Source organism: Porites lutea, chromosome 9 (assembly GCF_958299795.1).
Source record: "Porites lutea chromosome 9, jaPorLute2.1, whole genome shotgun sequence".
NCBI lineage: Eukaryota > Metazoa > Cnidaria > Anthozoa > Scleractinia > Poritidae > Porites > Porites lutea.
The window spans coordinates 3,829,910-3,849,130 of record NC_133209.1 but is presented as its reverse complement, the minus strand read 5'-3'; the positions used below and the strand labels follow the sequence as shown (position 1 = coordinate 3,849,130).

The 19,221-nt window shown below is 40.3% G+C and overlaps 1 protein-coding gene across 1 annotated transcript in view; it reads left to right on the top strand.

Moving 5' to 3' along the window:
- The first annotated feature begins 1,267 nt into the window (after positions 1-1,267).
- The window catches only part of LOC140948559 (protein furry homolog-like), a 47,522-nt gene continuing 29,568 nt past the window's right edge, over positions 1,268-19,221 (top strand). Inside the window, exons 1-20 of the mRNA XM_073397812.1 lie at positions 1,268-1,580; positions 1,968-2,158; positions 4,411-4,464; positions 5,710-5,790; positions 6,092-6,162; positions 6,938-7,007; positions 7,131-7,181; positions 8,150-8,419; positions 8,647-8,691; positions 9,274-9,465; positions 15,415-15,516; positions 15,702-15,757; positions 16,691-16,738; positions 16,868-16,976; positions 17,179-17,259; positions 17,421-17,477; positions 17,742-17,881; positions 18,269-18,379; positions 18,719-18,787; positions 19,020-19,103. Of these exons, the coding sequence (XP_073253913.1) occupies positions 1,559-1,580; positions 1,968-2,158; positions 4,411-4,464; positions 5,710-5,790; positions 6,092-6,162; positions 6,938-7,007; positions 7,131-7,181; positions 8,150-8,419; positions 8,647-8,691; positions 9,274-9,465; positions 15,415-15,516; positions 15,702-15,757; positions 16,691-16,738; positions 16,868-16,976; positions 17,179-17,259; positions 17,421-17,477; positions 17,742-17,881; positions 18,269-18,379; positions 18,719-18,787; positions 19,020-19,103 (1,904 nt within the window). The 5' untranslated portion in view covers positions 1,268-1,558. The remainder of the gene's footprint in view (positions 1,581-1,967; positions 2,159-4,410; positions 4,465-5,709; positions 5,791-6,091; positions 6,163-6,937; positions 7,008-7,130; positions 7,182-8,149; positions 8,420-8,646; positions 8,692-9,273; positions 9,466-15,414; positions 15,517-15,701; positions 15,758-16,690; positions 16,739-16,867; positions 16,977-17,178; positions 17,260-17,420; positions 17,478-17,741; positions 17,882-18,268; positions 18,380-18,718; positions 18,788-19,019; positions 19,104-19,221) is intronic.

Here is a 19,221-nt window from a genome sequence, read left to right as displayed (position 1 = left end):
GTGGTCATATTTCGAATTGGGTGACCTGTGCCCTTTCACACTTTATCACCATTGGACTTGAACTGACTCGTGTCTCTGTATTGGACTCACGAATACGAACATTCGAATTTACAACCCACAGTCTCTTCAATGAAATAACACTTTTAAAGTGGTGGATAAAAAACATTGCGAGAAATGTTTGAGGATAACTAATGGGTACATTTCGCTGGTTTATGTTAATTACCAGCTTGTTGGGTTCAAACCACGCTGCACGTTCTCGGTTAATTGTTCTGACATCACCGTCATGCACGAATTAAAGCGAAGTGAATGTAAAGTGATTTTAAAGTATTAACAACCTCTTGAAAGACTTTCACCACAAGTACGGCCTTGCTGACCTTTATTTGTTTTGCTCTCCTGACGATATCAGTTTTTTCGAGACGCCATACAAGTTCACGCGTTGCTAATTGTTTTCTTTTTTATGGTCACGCGATCTCATCATTAGGGAAAATATATCTAAAATAACTTCATATTTATTCTTTAAATATTTTTTTGACGCTTATTGAAGCCCAAGGATCTGCCTAGTCATAGCGGCGACATTAACGATATCGCTTTAAATGACTTAAATATCGTTGTCAACTTGTATTCACGTTTTTGGGAGTCTTGCAGTTTTTATTATTATTTATGGATGATACTATTTAAAGGAATTATTGTGTAGAATTCATTTTCCCAAGTAAGAGCCAAAATTGCATAACAATGTCACGATTTTCTATCCGTAAATATTTTACGCATGACGACGCTTCGTTTTCGTTTCAGTGAATAGCCCGTGTTTGGTCAAAAACGAACTGAAAATTTTTTAATCTTTATCGCTCTTTTTGAAAGGATTAAAAATGAAAACATCAGATTTTCTTAAATACAAACAGCTAATATAACGGGACGGATATATCATGTACTTCCCAACGAAATAAGAACTTACGTCAAAGGTGAGTATATGTATTTGGGGGCAAGGGTGATTATTTCAGAGGAAGCTTTCTAACCTCATTTTTGACACCTTCTGGCTAAAGGCTCCAGTTATCAAGTAAAATCAGAGAGTGCTATGACTGTTGTAACTACATTGATTCTTATTTTTTATTTTCGGCAATTGTGCACAAGGCAATTAAGGCTAACCGGAAAAGGAAGTGACCGGAAACTGCTCGTTTTCACGTTAAATTGAGCTGGAACGTGATTGGTCGATGTTGAGTCACTCCACTGTTTACGGTGGAGACGCATGCGTGAAAAAATCTTTGCTTCCTCTTTGCCAGGATTGTATTAGATTTTGAATTGGAAGGCATATTATTTTAATGTTAAAGACGGTTTAGGATCTTCCTTTTTGTTTTGGAGCCAATCCCTCGTTGCTGACATGGAAGAAAGAAAGAATATTTCGCCCATCGATTGAACAGCAGCGAATTATCAATGCAAGACTGAGGCGCACCTGTGACTCAATTGAATGACCGGCTTTCGGTGTTCATCACCTTCCAGTTAAATGTTTTTGAAGACAGTAATTTACAAAGCATCATGAAGAAGCAGTCTATTCTTAAAAGCTATGGCACAGACTGAAAATCGAGGTAAGCTTTACTTTGTTGCCGAGATCTGTCGTTAACTTCGTTAAAGAGCCACTGTCATTCGAAGCTTTGTTTTTGTTGAAGTATTCCCGGTCAATCTTAGGCCCATGTTGTTGTAAATTTTAACACAGGAACTATTCTTTTTGTCTTCTTTGACCCTATAGTAAAAATCTTATTTGTTTTCTCTCTGCAACTAGGAAATTTCTGAATATTATGTCCTTGAGTTTACATAAGACTGTGAAGGTGAATCGAGATGTGTCGACCCCTTGCGATCTGCCTGGCTAGCAATATCGAAATTGGGCTTGTGTTGTTGCCTTTATTTTACCTATTTGTGACTACCCGTGCAGCTGACATAAACTTAAAAATCAAGTTTAAAAATGTTTTCTAAAGTTTCAGAAGATGTCAAGCCTTCCAGTGCACTTGAGAACGGTTTTGTTTTGCCTTGGGGACAACCAGCTGACCGACAAACGTCGACTGCTGCTTGCGATGTCACACCTGGAGAGTTTGTGTTAAGAACTTTATTCGCAGAATTCACTGTTCTCGCGGAAAAGAAGATCGAAACCGTTTTGACGGAGCCATTGGTGAGTTTGGGCTTTAGGCGATGTCTGCTTACGACCACGATCGGACACATTTGCTCTAGCTGTGTTAACTAATGTTTATAATTACTGACCTTTATTATCTGTGGTGTCCGATTTACGAATAATTGATCGCTGTTATAATGTGGAATCGGTTTACTTACAAAATGGAAGGTGTTTTGAATAAAATCTTTTATTGGCTTTGCTCCTTATGTCTCTGAATAATTACCACTGTGTGCAAAACAATAAGATGACCCAGTCTGAGAAAGATTTGAACCTTTTTATTGTTGGTAGACGTCATCACAACTTTTCACGGCCGTCAATGAACAAGTCTGGTGCTGTAAAGTTGTAAAGGGCTAAAAAATGCGGTATCTTGAATACTTTTCTTTGGAAGAGTTCAGTAATCTCGTGACAAAATACAAACACAAATTATTTTTTTTGGCCATGTGTACACAGTGTTGGTAACTAGAGCATGACAAAGGTCTTTGGTCAGTCAACACGCTAGCTAGGTGTCTCTTCAACATGCATTCAGCTCATGCTAGAAATTGTCAACACAGTTTACTTATGAATGTAGTGAAAATTAACAGTCAGAAACATGAAAAAGAGATAGATTAAGATTTGAACAGTATAATTTTCTCAATCAAATGACAGCGTAACCTACTGAAAGATGTAGTATTAACTTTGAGATCACGTGTTGGCATCTTGTGATCTTTGATTAATGATTCTTGTTTGTACTTTGTATTGTTACATTGTTCTAATTGTTTGGCCGTGTGTGGCCCGATCTTCATAAATAATGTGGAATTTCTTGGTTGCTGCATTTTTTTATTTGCTCTTGCAAGTGATGCATGGTTAGTGTTTATTTTGCTGAAATTGGAGTTGGCTGTAAAAGCATTAAAATTTTGTGGTCCGGAGAGAAAACACTAAAAACATTTAAATTTTCTAATATGTTATTGGTAAAATCCATTCTAAGGAAAATTTCGGATTCAAACTACTTAGATGCTGGTTTAAACTGAGAATGGATTTTACCCACAACATTAAGCGTATACATTTTTAGTATTTGGTTTTTTCAAATTCAATTAAGTACAATGTACGTGTAGACCATGTTCTATTTTTAGTATTGCTTTGAAAAAAATCCCTTGACATTCTTTCATCTGTGCACGTTTTAGTCTTGAAAAAGTTAAATTCTTCATTAATTATCATAATTTAGAATTTTAAAGGGTGGAATTAAATTGCCTCATTCCTAGGCCTTAGACGTTATCCTTTCACAAGCTTTATGAAAGATGGTTGTGAAACAAAATGCATTAACGTATTACAGGTTAAACCTTTAAGGAACAAAGTTATTGTTGCTGGCAATTCTATTTATGACTGATCAGAAGCCTTTTTTTAGACTTTGGACTACTCAGTCACCCAAATAATCATGATAAAGTAAATAAATTCATTTAAGTCTAGGAGTGATTATAATACTCATGGTTTAAGAGGAATACTTGCATTAACCTACATTAATTTGCTCGGTTAGCCTGAATAGACTATGTTCTAAAACTTTGATTCTTTTGCAATGCGTAGATAGTGCCAGGGAATTAACTTGATGGGTATTATTTTCTGAGTTTTGTTTTAAAGATGAAAATAATTCCATTGTGTTTACTAGGAAGCACCTTTTTTTATACACGTCAAAACAATTCTTTGCTTTGTATTGCATAGACTAATATAATAACTTGTTTCGTGACTGTATCCATAGCCTTGTCAGTCATTGTCAATTTAATATTGATCATGAAATAAATGGTTGATGTAACAAATCAATATTTGAAATGAAGGATAGAGAGAATAACCACATTATAACGATTGCGTTATATCTTTTTGTTATTTATTGTGGTTTCCAAGTGCATTTATATTACAGGGAAATTTAACTGTCGAAGTGCGTAAAACATTCAACATTTTAATACATTTTTTCTTCCTCTTCCTTCTTTGATACATATTATTAATATTGCACTTTTGGAAACGTTTGTACTCTTCCATTAAAGGTTTAGTCTTCAAGCTTTCCTTTCTAAAAACTTTGTATGTATGTACAAATTGCTATTGTAATTGATGAAGAAGCATATAAGGATTATGAAATTTATTTTATTTTTGTATCTTCACCTGCCTTATTTATCTTGCTATTTTAGTTGGAAGTATTTTTATTGTAGATCAGTGTAATAATACATAAGCTTTCGTTATGCAACAATGGATTTTTTTGATAATGGAAGTTCTTGTCTCCTTTCTAGGAAAGACCATTGTCTAAATCACTTCAAAGAGGAGAGGATGTTCAGTTTGATCAGGTAAATAAATTAAGTGTGTAATGTTTTTTACTAGTAATTAGACACTCAACACTGTATATGTGGCTTGCATTTTGGCTTGCATTTGTACCAGAATGACCCATTTGTCAATTTTTATCTACACGTAAAATGTACTGTAAATACTGCACTGTATCACCCATTTTCATGCATTTAAATCCAATTTAAAGGAGTTGACAACTGAGAGTGCCTTTAGTGCCTGAGGTCAGCGGTCTTTGGCATGCGCATGCCCAGTAGCTGGCTACATTGATCATGTGATTCATTGGCATGTTCAGTTTTTTTGTGCCAGGTTCTGTCAGCCATTTTCTCCCCCCCGCTCTCCTTAGGCTTTGTTGGTTTTTTTCTCCACTGATGTTTTCAGTGTGAAGGGTGCCTGTTCCTTTCCTTTCGTGTGGGGGCTCATGGCTGGGTTGCGCTGTTGTGCCAGTCATGGGGGCATTATTTCAATCTAGGGGCTGGCTGCCAATAGTGGAAGTCCCTGGATACTCCAGGCACCCAACCTCCATTTTAGCGATGCAGTTGTTAAATAACAAGAAACAAACAAAATGTATTGACGCTAAAGTAGTAGTATCAGAGTAGTAGTAATGGGGTGTAATAGTGGACACAGTGATAGTTACCTATGGTCGTACAGTGGAACAATGGCACAGTGTCACAGTGGTCATAAAATATGGTGGGACAGTGGAACAGTGGTGCATTGTAACAGTGATAGTATCGAGAGAGGTGGAACAGTGGAATAGTAGCACAAATTGTCACAGTGATATTGAAGTGTGGTGGAACAGTTGGACAGTGGCACATAGGTTCTTTGTAGTTATGAACTGAATTGATGGTGTATTTATTAGATAAACATTAACAAATTGGTGATCCCGGTTAACACCAAATAATGGCAAGCCGTATTGTTACTGGATCCTTTGTCAACAGAGGTGACCCATTCTTCTCTCATCAGAGTGTTACCTGGATAATGTTCAGAAATATCTGACTCCCAATTGTCTTTCAAAAGAATAGGTCCAACTCTTCAACGTTCTTCTTGTCCCCACTCAGATGTACAAATGTACACATAAAGCAGAGATGCCAATCTTTGGAGATCTTAAATCTGGAGACTCCTTTTTTTTCACTACCCCCCTGGAATTTCAATGCCCCCCCCCCCCGCCATGGCAACTAAAATGGTCGCAACTTGTAGGGTTGTATATAATTCTCTTCTGATTGGTGTCTTGACTGATTGGTATATTTCAGCTGCTAAGTTCACTGCACATTGTCGCAGAATACAGTTTGCCTTCTTTGCTTAAAACCTTGTTCAAGTGGTACGAGAAACAGGTACGTCAAAAAAAGTGCTTGATTGTTAACATCTTTTGATTCTGCAAAAATAATTATCTGTTCCCAGCCTGGGAGGGACACTGAAAAATCCTGAGGGGCAGGGGGAGGGGTCTCAAAGAACCAAATTTCCAAAGAAACTAACATGCAGAACTAATGAGGGTGGAGTGGGTACGGCTCAAACCAAAAGAACCTCCATGTGGGTGGAGTATGGATATTTTCTGGAGCAGCAAATTGTTGAATTATTGTTGTTGTTCACTGACTGGCATACTAAATGTGTACCTTTTGTGTTTTTGTTCCTTAGCAAAACAGAACTGGTGAGGCAGATTTACCAGATGGACACAAAGGCAAAATCAACATCACAAAACCAAAAGGGTATGGTTCATGAAGTTGTTGTTAGAAACTAACAGCAATTGTTTCTCATTATTTAGTAAACAACATTGTGATTAGTGGTTAGGATATCTCTAATTGCATGTATATTAATGCTTTGTACAAGTTTCCCCTACATATACATGTACATTGAATTGTGAAAACTGAAGGTGTGTGCGGTGTTTGCAATATGGTGGAATTACATGCAAAATCCACGCAAAAAACTCAGGCATAAATTTTTACGTGACGTCTTACACGCAGCTTGTTATAAATGCATGCAAATTGCTTGTATTTCTTTACAACAGCTAATGGCAGAAGCCAATGATGGCTTATGAAAAATTAGAAACCAACATTGTGGAAAAAACTTCTTTTTGCGGTGAAAAAGAAAACAACTTACTATACATTTTGTGTTGTCAACTTTCTCTTACTACGAATGTCATGTTTTGTAAATAATAATAATAATAATAATCAACAATTCACGTTGTGTATAAATTCCTTGGCTGTTGGCTGAAGCCAGGGATTTCCCTACTTTACTTTTACTTAGATGCATGGGTTGTTGTTACTTATTTGTTTACTAAAAGTCATGCCATGCCCTTGTACAATCTTTTTATGTGATAGGTAATGAAATAGTCGATCTGTTGTACAAGTCATGTGTTCACATCACTGTAGGAAAGGTTTTGAACTCCAATGCTGAATACGACAAGTTGTTACTAATAAATATTTATTATTTATAACATTACTTTATTTTACATAATTTGATGTTATCTATTTGCTGTTATAGTGGCAGTGAATCGCCCAAGCTTCAGAGTAAATTTCATTTTGTCAAAGACCACCTCACAGAAAGACGAGATGTAAGATCCATTGTTTGTAAATCCCTAAGTTTATTTTGATTTTATTTATTTATATCAGTGAAAATTAACGTGCTTGTACATTATGTACTGATCCTTTGCTTTTGTTGTCAATGTTATTCACAGCTGGCAGTGGACTTCTTGTTTTGCTTAGTTCTCATTGAGGTTTTGAAACAGGTAAATAAATGAAATACTCTGTACTATAAGTGTTATTGAAGTTGTATTATTAAACGTTTTTCTAATTTTAGCAAGAAATCAAAAAGGCTGCATTGACATTTGAAGTTGGCAGCAATCAGCAAGCATAAGGCTAGAGGATGACACATTTGCAACTGACTAATTGCCATATCATTGAAATAAAAATTAGCATTGTTATTTGAATAAGTATTCAAGTTAATTATTTTTTCACAGATTATAGCATTTTTTTTAAAATTGATAATGAAGTAAATTATGGATTATGCTATTGGATGTAATTTGTAATCAATAAGTTTTTCTATAGCATACTGAGTGTATGACAAGGTGTCTATATAGCCCAGGGCTAGTGAAGCAACCCATCAGCCAGCATAAATTTATTATGATTTGTCTAACGGGCAATTGCAAGCAGTTGCATTTACTGAGATTATGTTAGTGAAAAGAGGTTTTATAAGTAGGTTGAGTATGATCATCCGGGTGAACATAGTCATGAGTAGGACTGTTGTTGACAGGGACTTACATTTCAAAAACCTGCGCGGTAGTCATCTTCAGAGTCTAAGTGAGTTGTATCACGTCAGTTGATGTTATTAATCTCTGGTTATTGACCTGATTGGTCAATTAAATCGTGATGTTATTGGTTGTTTGTCAGTTAAGCCGTGATGTTTGATACGTTTGTTAGGTCCACACAAATGCTGCAGGTTAGTACACTTCAGTAACAGTTTCCCTGAAGGTCGAGATACAATTGGAATTTTCATCTTACTTTGGCATGCCACGTCAGAAGCCTTGTTGATACTGAGTGTATTATTACAGTGCTTCACGTTTATGCATAAATGTTACACATGTTAAGGTTTCAGAATGAGCTAATTATACTTTGCATACACGCAGTGACCAGCAGCACTGCACAGATGCATGGATTTGTATTCGCTGTTAACCTGTTTGATGTTATTTTTTTCCAGTTGCCTGTCCACCCAGTCAATGATGAGTTTATTCAATACATTCTATCACTGGCTTTTAAGCATTTTAAGCAAAGGGACAGTTATGCTTCATCCCCTGCTGCTACCAATGGGGAATATGTTGCTGCACTGTATGCTGAGGTTTTGGGTACCTTGGCCCATGCTTGCTTCCTTCCTGTTCGCAAACGATTCACTGCTGAGTTCAAAGAGCATCAGAATAATCCTTCCTCATTTGTGAATATTATTTATGGAATGAAATATTTAAGAATTAAGGTATGTAGACCTTGTTGAATTGATGTGGTCTATGAGTGCTATAAATTCAGGTGCTTGTGTCTTTAAAATTGTTACCTTTTGGAAATCAATTAAACAATCAATCAATCAATCAATCAATCAATCAATCAATCAATTAATCAATCCAATCAATGATTAAACAAGGATAAATTAATGTTGTTTACATATTAAATTAAATCAATTTTGTCTATTATAATTGTTATTTTCAGTTATTTCCAGTTGAGGAACTGGAAGAGTCATTCAATTTTATGCAGGTGGGTAAGAAATGTAATAATTATTATTTTGATTGATGAATACTGTATATGTTAGCATTGTTGACTGTATGAAGAACTCAACTTTGAGCCACGACAATTTACTATTTGTTCTAGTGTCTCATGTTAAGCTTTTGGATTTTGCATTTCCCCCCACTCCTCCCTCCCTTTATTTTCCACTCATTAGTTGTGTGACTTTTCCCTTGATTAGTCAAGAGGTGTCTGGTTCTACTGGCTTAGGGGTGCTTGGCTGGGAGGTTCTGATTTACCAAGTCAGAAGGTTGTAACTCTACTCTTGGGGCTGACAGGTGCAAAGTGGAAGCCCAGTTGGCTTGGATCCCGCGTGCACACACCTTCACTAACCGTTGTAGTTGTTAACTAAGATTTACTGGTAAATGGTACTATGCAAATTTCTGCCAAAGAAGTCTTATTTAAGTGGTAAAAGAAAAGGATTTCATCCAGAGTTGCAAAAATGACAAGGGCAAAATAATAATCGCACTTTAACTTGGTCTAGGAATGGAGGGGTTAAGGATGTTTTTAAAAGTAGTAAGTATTATTATGAACGATAACATCTTGTCTTTTCAGGAGTGTGCTTCCCTGTTCATAGATACAAGAGACAAGGAAGTGAAGCATGCTTTTGCATTGATGTTTGTGGAGATCCTACTCCCTGTTGCAGCTGGTGCCAACAGAGAGCTGAATGTCCCTGCTCTGAAGACCTTTGTGGACATGATGTATCATCATACATTTGATCTCACAAAAAAGACCAGGCATAGCCAGGTACATTGTATTATTGGTTGGTGTGTAATAACCCACTAAATGACTGCATGGTTATATTAGAATAAACTGAAGTTCCACATGTTCCTCCTGTTCGACCTGTTCCTCCTGTTCAACCTCTTCCACCTTTTCCACTTGTTTCACCTGTTCCACTTGCTCCTCCTGTTCCACCTGTTCCATCTCTTCCTCCTGTTTCACCTGTTCCTCCTGTTCCGCCTGTTCCTGCTGTTCCACCTATTCCTCCTGTTCCACCTGTTCCACTTGTTCCACCTGTTGCACCTGTTCCTCCTGTTCCACCTGTACCACCTGTTCCACCTGTACCAACTGTTCCTCCTGTTCCACCTGTACCAACTGTTCCTCCTATTCCACCTGTTCCACCTGTACCAACTGTTCCACCTGTTCCACCTGTACCAACTGTTCCTCCTGTTCCACATGTGCCACCTGTACCAACTGTTCCACCTGTTCCACCTGTTCCACCTGTTCCACCTGTTCCACCTGTTCCACCTGACCAACTGTTCCACCTGACCAACTGTTCCACCTGTTCCACCTGTACCAACTGTTCCACCTGTTCCTCCTGTTCCACCTGTTCCACCTGTACCAACTGTTCCACCTGTTCCACCTGTTCCACCTGTTCCACCTGTTCCACCTGTTCCACCTGTTCCTCCTGTACCAACTGTTCCAGCCCTTCCACCTGTTCCTCCTGTTCCTCCTGTTCCACCTGTTCCACCTGTTCCACCTGTTCCTCCTGTACCAACTGTTCCAGCCCTTCCACCTGTACCTACTGTTCCTCCTGTTCCACTTGTACCAACTGTTCCACCTGTTCTCCTTTTCCACCTGTACCAACTGGTCCACCTTTTCCACCTGTTTTAACTGTTCTGCCTGTTCCACCTTTTCCACTTGTACTAACTATTCCACCGGTACGAACTGTTCCACCTGTTCCACCTGTACCAACTGTTCCACCTGTACTAACTGTTCCACCTTGTCTGCCTGTTCCACCTGTTCCAACTGTTCCACCTGTACCAACTGTTCCACCTGTTCCACCTGTACCAACTGTTCCACCTGTTCCTCCTGTTCCACCTGTTCCACCTGTTCCTCCTGTTCCACCTGTTCCACCTGTACCAACTGTTCCACCTGACCAACTGTTCCACCTGTACCAACTGTTCCACCTGACCAACTGTTCCACCTGTACCAACTGTTCCACCTGTACCAACTGTTCCACCTGTACTAACTGTTCCACCTTGTCCGCCTGTTCCACCTGTTCCAACTGTTCGACCTTTACCAACTGTTCCACCTGTTTCACCTGTTCCACTTGCTCCTCCTGTTCCACCTGTTCCATCTCTTCCTCCCGTTTCACCTGTTCCTCCTTTCTGCCTGTTCCTGCTGTTCCACCTATTCCTCCTGTTCCACCTGTTCCACTTGTTCAACCTGTTGCACCTGTTCCTCCTGTTCCACCTGTACCACCTGTTCCACCTGTACCAACTGTTCCTCCTGTTCCACCTGTACCAACTGTTCCTCCTATTCCACCTGTTCCACCTGTACCAACTGTTCCACCTGTTCCACCTGTTCCACCTGTACCAACTGTTCCTCCTGTTCCACATGTGCCACCTGTACCAACTGTTCCACCTGTTCCACCTGTTCCACCTGTACCAACTGTTCCTCCTGTTCCACCTGTTCCACCTGTACCAACTGTTCCACCTGTTCCACCTGTTCCACGTGTACCAACTGTTCCACCTGTTCCACCTGTACCAACTGTCCCACCTGTTCCACCTGTACCAACTGTTCCTCCTGTTCCACCTGTTCCACCTGTACCAACTGTTCCACCTGTTCCACCTGTACCAACTGTTCCACCTCTTCCACCTGTTCCACCTCTTCCACCTGTTCCACCTGTACCAACTGTTTTACCAGTTCCACCTGTTCCAACTGTGCCATCTGTACCAACTGTTCCACCTGTTCCACCTGTACCAACTGTTCCTCCTGTTCCACCTGTTCCACCTGTACCAACTGTTCCTTCTGTTCCACCTGTACTAACGGTCCACCTGTTCCACCTGTACCAACCGTTCCTCCTGTTCCTCCTGTTCCACCTGTTCCACCTGTTCCACCTGTACCAACTGTTCCAGCCCTTCCACCTGTACCTACTGTTCCTCCTGTTCCACTTGTACCAACTGTTCCACCTGTTCTCCTTTTCCACCTGTACCAACTGTTCCACCTTTTCCACCTGTTTTAACTGTTCTGCCTGTTCCACCTTTTCCACTTGTACTAACTATTCCACCGGTACGAACTGTTCCACCTGTTCCACCTGTACCAACTGTTCCACCTGTACTAACTGTTCCACCTTGTCCGCCTGTTCCACCTGTTCCAACTGTTCGACCTTTACCAACTGTTCCACCTGTTCCACCTGTACCAACTGTTCCACCTGTTCCTCCTGTTCCACCTGTTCCTCCTGTTCCACCTGTTCCACCTGTACCAACTGTTCCACCTGTTCCTCCTGTTCCACCTGTTCCACCTGTTCCACCTGTACCAACTGTTCCACCGGTTCCACCTGTACCAACTGTTCCTCCTGTTCCACCTGTTCCACCTGTACCAACTGTTCCACCTGTTCCACCTGTTCCACCTGTTCCAACTGTTCCACCTGTACCAACTGTTCCACCTGTTCCACCTGTACCAACTGTTCCACCTGTACCAACTGTTCCACCTGTACCAACTGTTCCACCTGTTCCACCTGTACCAACTGTTCCACCTGTTCCTCCTGTTCCACCTGTTCCACCTGTACCAACTGTTCCACCTGTACCAACTGTTCCACCTGTTCCTCCTGTTCCACCTGTTCCACCTGTACCAACTGTTCCACCGGTTCCACCTGTACCAACTGTTCCTCCTGTTCCACCTGTTCCACCTGTACCAACTGTTCCACCTGTTCCACCTCTACCAACTGTTCCACTTGTTCCTCCTGTTCCACCTGTTTCACCTGTACCAACTGTTCCACCTGTACCAACTCTTCCACCTGTTCCACCTGTACCAACTGTTCCACCTGTACCAACTGTTCCACCTGTTCCACCTGTACCAACTGTTCCACCTGTTCCACCTGTTCCACCTGTTCCAACTGTTCCACCTGTACCAACTGTTCCACCTGTTCCACCTGTACCAACTGTTCCACCTGTACCAACTGTTCCACCTGTTCCACCTGTACCAACTGTTCCACCTGTTCCTCCTGTTCCACCTGTTCCACCTGTACCAACTGTTCCACCTGTACCAACTGTTCCACCTGTTCCACCTGTACCAACTGTTCCACCTGTTCCTCCTGTTCCACCTGTTCCACCTGTTCCACCTGTACCAACTGTTCCACCGGTTCCACCTGTACCAACTGTTCCTCCTGTTCCACCTGTTCCACCTGTACCAACTGTTCCACCTGTTCCACCTGTACCAACTGTTCCACTTGTTCCTCCTGTTCCACCTGTTCCACCTGTACCAACTGTTCCACCTGTACCAACTCTTCCACCTGTTCCACCTGTACCAACTGTTCCACATGTACCAACTGTTCCACCTGTTCCACCTGTACCAACTGTTCCACCTGTACCAACTGTTCCACCTGTTCCTCCTGTTCCACCTGTTCGTCCTATTCCTGTTCCACTTTTTGCAACTGTTCCGCCTGTTCCACTTGTTCCACCTGTTGCTCCTGTCCCTCGTGTTGCACCTGTTGCACGTCTTCCTCGTGTTCCTCATGTGCCACCTCTTCCACCTGTTCCTCCTGTTCCACCTGTTCGTCCTATTCCGCCTGCTGCTTCTGTACCACCTGTTCCTCATGTTTCACGAGTTTCTTTTATTCCTCCTGTTCGACCTGTTCTACCTTTTTCCCCTGTTCCTCCTGTTCCACCGGTTCCCACTGTTCGACCTGTTCCCCCTGTTTTACCTGTTCCTCTTGTTCCCCCTTTTCCTCTTGAAACACCTGTTCTGCCTGTTCCACCTATTTCTGCTGTCCCATTCGTCCTTTTCCACCTGTTTTTCCTCAGACTGCAAAACAGTCCGTATTTTTGCGTATTCAAGTACGCGCGAGCAGTCAAAGGCTGAAAACAAAGAGCGAGACTGGGGAGAGACGCTAAAAATACGGACTGTCCGTTTTGCATACGTTATATTTGTTCGAATTCCCCGATTCTCCCAGCCACGGGCAATTCCCATTGGCTAAATTTCGATGCAAGCTGTCACCAAGCTGTCAAGTAATGTTTTCAACAAGTCATTCGCGATATTCCCTACCGAGATGAATTGTTAAAGCTTTCGCCGTAAAATGACGGATCGGCCGGATATGCTCGCAAGAATTGGGATTTGTTTTAAAATCGGAGCAGAGGGAAGCTTGGAGTTACTGCTCAGGGGAAAGGATGTTTTCTGTGTTCTACCAACAGGATTTGACAAAAGCCTCATTTATCAGATGTGGTTCATACAAAGAGTTCGTCAAGTTCTGTTCAACGGCAGACCGTCATTGTTATCTTGCCTGGCTAAAAAAGGGGGATCGGTAGGAAACACACGACTTTCACCTCATGCAAAAATGCTGCTTGTTCCAATGAATTGTTTTCTCTGTCGAGTAGATTATGCTTTGGAGGAAAACGTTTTGACTGAGCAATTGTGAATTTTGGCCGCTTATTAAATATATGTCATACTGACAGGTCGTGACACGCATATTGATTTTCTCTGGTCGGCATGATTTGCCCTCTGATGCAAGAGCATTTTCTTTCTTGGCCCCTTTAGAAATGTAAAGCTCTTCATTGCGGCTGATTAAGGGTTTTAGGTTGTTTCATTTCTCCAAAATGCCTCCTGGATTTGAATAATTTTAAGCGATCTTCTTTGTGTCCGTGAATGTGACTATTTCCTGCAATGTTTTGTCACGCTGGGCCCAGCTCGTTAGCGTTTTTAGCAGGATTTTAAATTCTCACAGATAGTGATTTACAGAGCTAAATCACCAAGACGTGGATTGGAATAAGGGGATTTACTCATTCTTTTCAATCGCAATAATTGTTCATTGTCAGTTGGCAGGGAAAGTTCTTCTCTAATTTGCGAAAGCATCGCTGTGCAGTTTCCCGGGGCAGTTTCTAACCTTTGTTCCGCACGAGGAGAAAACTCTTGTGGAGAAAGATTCTCCTTCCTTGGGGACAACGAACTTTTCGTTTTTTTATAGGTTGGCCCACTTTGGTAACGTTTCTCCTTTGCTGGTAGGCGCAGCAAACACATTTTCCGAGCATATCCATCCACTCGTAAAATTGCCGAACTGTGTTTTGAAACAACAGCCGCACATTCTACAATTTATCCGAAGCGCTTGGCACTTTCGGCTTTCTCCCTCTTCGAGGAGCAGGCAGGCTTTGTTGTTGTACGGCCACTTCCACTCATTTTTGATCCCCCACTATATATACTACATTTCACAGAGAAGCAACGCCAAAAAATGCTTTAGAATTAACGGATTAGAGCGTCAAGATTCGAAGCCAAGTGCAGACAATAACACGCGGTATTCTCCCTCGAAATCAATCTCCGAGTGTATCAATTTCATAAAGAGGGCGGGGTTGTGAACAGATTTTTGACAGCTCGACGACATTTTTGAACCCCCTGGTCGGAACGAACTCATTGTATGGAAAACGGACAGTCGGTTTTTTCTCTCTCGCCTCACACGCCCTATGGGCGTGTGCGCGCGCATGAGACTCTTACGCCACGCGTTACCGATTTCTTTACTGATTTTGAGGAAAAAACCGACTGTTTTGCAGTCTAGTTTTTCCTTTTTCACCTGTGTCTCCTGTTCCACCTTTTTTACTTATTCCTCCTGTTCCACCTGTTCCTCATGTTCTACATGTTCGGAATTATGGTTGCAATGCCCTTGCTGTTTATGAGAGCTGTACTGTAAATAAAAGTTGAGTTATATTATAGCTGCACATTAATATAAGTTTTAGTTCCATTTAATTTTTTTTCTTTTGTTTGCAGCTTATGTACCCACTTGTTACTGTGTTACTCTGTGTCAGTCAGAAAGCTTTTTTCCTTAGTAGCTGGCCAAGTTTCCTTAGTATGTGTCTGGGAACTCTAAAGGTAACTATATACCTAGCCCTGAAAAAAAGAAACAGTTCGTTTAAATATATTTAAAGTACAGAGTAATGATGTTGCAGTAAATATTGTTTAGAAAATCTGCTTAAATTGTGAATCTTATTTTATATGTATCAGACAACTGACTGTTTTTTTTTTACATTATTTTCGTCTTTTCTTTGTGCTTATAGCAAAGGGATGTCAAAATGCAAAAAGTAGCAATGGAGTGTTTATACAGATTAGTGTGGTAAGTACATGTATGTGTAATTATGGTAATCCATTAGTTCCTAGTATCAGAAAGAACTTCAGCAACTCAGTATAGTAGGCATCCAGCTACCCTGTGAGTTATACGTAATGTTGAAACTTAGATTGGTCAAGATCAATCCTGCTGGGAGCAGCATTTGTAGTTGTTTGGCAGGCATAAGAATCTCTTTCACAGGTTTTACAGTCAAAGTTAGACTTAAATCAGCTTTGTGCTTCCTGTGTTCAGGGTTCGTAGAGGTCGTGGAAAACCCGGAAAGTCATGGAATTTAAGCATTTCATTTTCCAGCCCTGGAAGGTCGTGGAAAATTAAAGTTTTGTTTGGTAGATAGATAAGTTACTATAGATGACAAGGCAATGACAATGTAAGATAAAGAGGAGTAATTAACTAGCGCAAACGGCACAAAGTGTGGGTGACACCATAGTTGTGTCTGTTGAACTGTTTAAAGTCCAAAAATACGCCAAAAAAAAAGGAAAGTTAAAGTGACAGCTAAACCTAAGGCCCTGGAAAACGTAAAAAGGTCTTGTAAAAAGTCATGGAATTTGAAGAGCTCAAAAGAGTATGAAGCCTGTGTGTTGTCTTCAACTGTTGGTTCTGCTTCTCCTTGCCCCTCCATAATTCCTTTTTGATCAGCCCCTAGCTGTGGAAGCAGTGCCTGTGAGATTGACTCCTGGCTTGCAGGTGTTCTAGAAGGGTAGTGTTGGGTGGCCTGCAGGGTGGTGTCCTGTGGCCAGTTCTCCTCTTTACAGTAATGCTTTATGTCCTTGTTAGGTCTTTAAACAGTAGGGTAGAGGCTGATTGCCCTCTGAAAGGTTATCGTTTTCCATAAATTCAAAAAATGATGGTTGCTTATTTTTTAATATGATACCTTAGTAGCATTTATGGGGATGTATCGCGTAACAACTTTTCTTTTTGTAGGGTTTACATGGTCAGAATTAAAGGTGAAAGTAACACAGCAACCGTGAGGTACATGTATTGATTAATCATTTTAATTGCCAATAATTATTTCATGTAAATCTACTCATTTCCTGTCTATAAGTGTTAATTAGCTAAACTAATGTATTCAATTTGTTTTTGTTCTCTTTCTTTGTTAAGTCGTTTGAGAAGTATCACTGATGTCCTGTTTCCTCGCGGATCACGAGCCGTTGTTCCCAGGGAAGCTCCGTTAAACTACTTTGTGAAGATCATCCAGTTTATAGCCCAGGTGAGTAAACGCTATCTAATCATACAAATCGGGATGATCAGATAATCCCCAAACTGTAATCCATATGTTTCCTATGGCACTGGTGAGGAGAATTTGTTTAATAATCAATAATTATTCTTTACTTGATGATCAGGCAATTCTTTTACAGTGTTTTTTTTGTTTTAAATTATTACTAAAAGTTGTATCCGATTTTCATTTTCAGGAAAAGCTAGACTTTGCTATGAATGACATCATCTTTGACTTGCTCAGTGTTGGAAGAAACTCTCGGCAGATAAGTCCTGAGGTGTGATCAGTGATACACCTGAATTACTTCGTCTATTAACAGTACATGCATTTTTAATCTGAACAATTATAGTTTACTCATGATACATTCCTATCATTTTTTTTTTAGGTGCATTTTATGGAGAATTATTTTTTATAGTGGTTCTCTGTTTTTATTTTCAGAGAATGAACATTGGTCTTCGGGCATTTTTTGTCATCGCTGATAGTCTGCAAAGAAAGGTATGAAACGATCTTGGTCTCAAATGTGCCTGTAACAAGGCATTAAATTTACAAACGCTATAACCTCCGATGCCCGCCTCCTCGGTAGATTAGAAACCGAGGTGGCTGCCCAGAAAGCGCTTGATCGTGGTAATCTTACAAAGAAATAGAGTACTGTAAACAGTATGCCTTCATAAGAACTATTTTTAACACCAGCTCCAATCAGATGCTGCGTAGCATTATAGTTTTCCATGTATTCGAGTGTAGAGATGTTTTTTTTTGAAGGGTGGAGAGCCTCCTGCCATGCCAACAAGCACTACTCCTCTACCCTCGGGAAGTACGGTGAGAGTAAAGCGAGTGGCCTCCATGAAAAATCTTACTGAAAGCCAGGCAAGCAGTATTGGACTGGCAAACTACTATCACAGGTACTGTTGTTTAAGCCTTTACGCCCTGCGAGTGATCACAATGAAATTTCTTCTTGTAATACTGTAAATCCGTTATTGAGCCCCCCTCTCATACACCCCTCCCCCTTTTTCACGGGAAGAAAGTTAATAAGCCCCCCCCTCCCCTCCCCTAATTATTCTTCCCTAGTAAATGAGAGACTGTATTGTAAAACTTTGTGTGGACTGATCCGGGATGGTTTATTTACCAACTGAAAGTTCGTCTCTTTTGGAGTATACATGAAAAAACCTTACGTCATTCTCGTCCTCGTTGTCGTTCTGATCAGTCCTCGAATCTAAAGGTCTCTAATCCTTCGTCGTGGATAACTAATACAAAGGATGTTAAACGTGAGTACGTCTTTCCATTCACAGCATCATGAGGGCATTGGACAGCATCATAAGAGCCTTAGATATCCAAGTTGGAAAGCCCATGATGATGACGAACTCACATTGTTCGCAAAAGGAGCAGGAAGAATTTTCTGCGTTAGTATTAACTTTAAAGTGCGTTAACTCCAACGTGTTAAAAATCAAGCCTTTTCATTTTGTAAAATCCTGTAAAAAGCATACTTTCAAATGTTTTCAATGCGAGTCTTTTTTTGGAGAGTTTTCATGAACATCACGTGAAAGTTCCTCTTAGTAGTTGACGGCGTCACGATTAAATCGATTTTAACCATTACGTTTGCATTTTAAGTTTTTGGGCTGAAAGAGTCAGTGAAATTGTTCACCTCATATCTGAGGCTTATTTTTCTCTCTTTTTTTCATCAAATTTTGTACCATAATTCAGTCTAACTGAATGTCTGCTATTTCTTATTTTTTTTGCAGGGGTGAGAGAAAACCAAAGGTTGATCCTAAAATAGAACTTTTTAGGACATGCATTGCTGCAATCCCAAGGTGTTAATTCTTAATTATAATAGTTGAAAGTGTAAAAATAAAAATAAAATTGGAAACATTCACTTTTCGTGGAATGTTGGCTTTAGAATGTCTTTGAACTTGGGTTTTCTTTTCAAACGTTTTTATGCTGGAAACTTTGAACTGAAAATATCAATTGTCGAATGAAAGCATTCCGAGAACAAATTGAAAAGCTTCCACGTGTCAATCTTATTCATAGCTCTTTTCTTTGAAGGTGTATTCCGGAAGGCATGACGAAAGTGGAAATTGTGGATGTTCTTTCCCGTCTAACTGTTCACAGGGATGAAGAACTCCGAGGGTAAGAGTTTCATTGTAATTTAAGTTTCACTTTAGTTTCTCGTGACACTAGTTTTTCTTTGAGCTACTAATCGAGGAATGTTCCAAAGAACTTAAAAGTGTGCATTTCAGATGAAAAA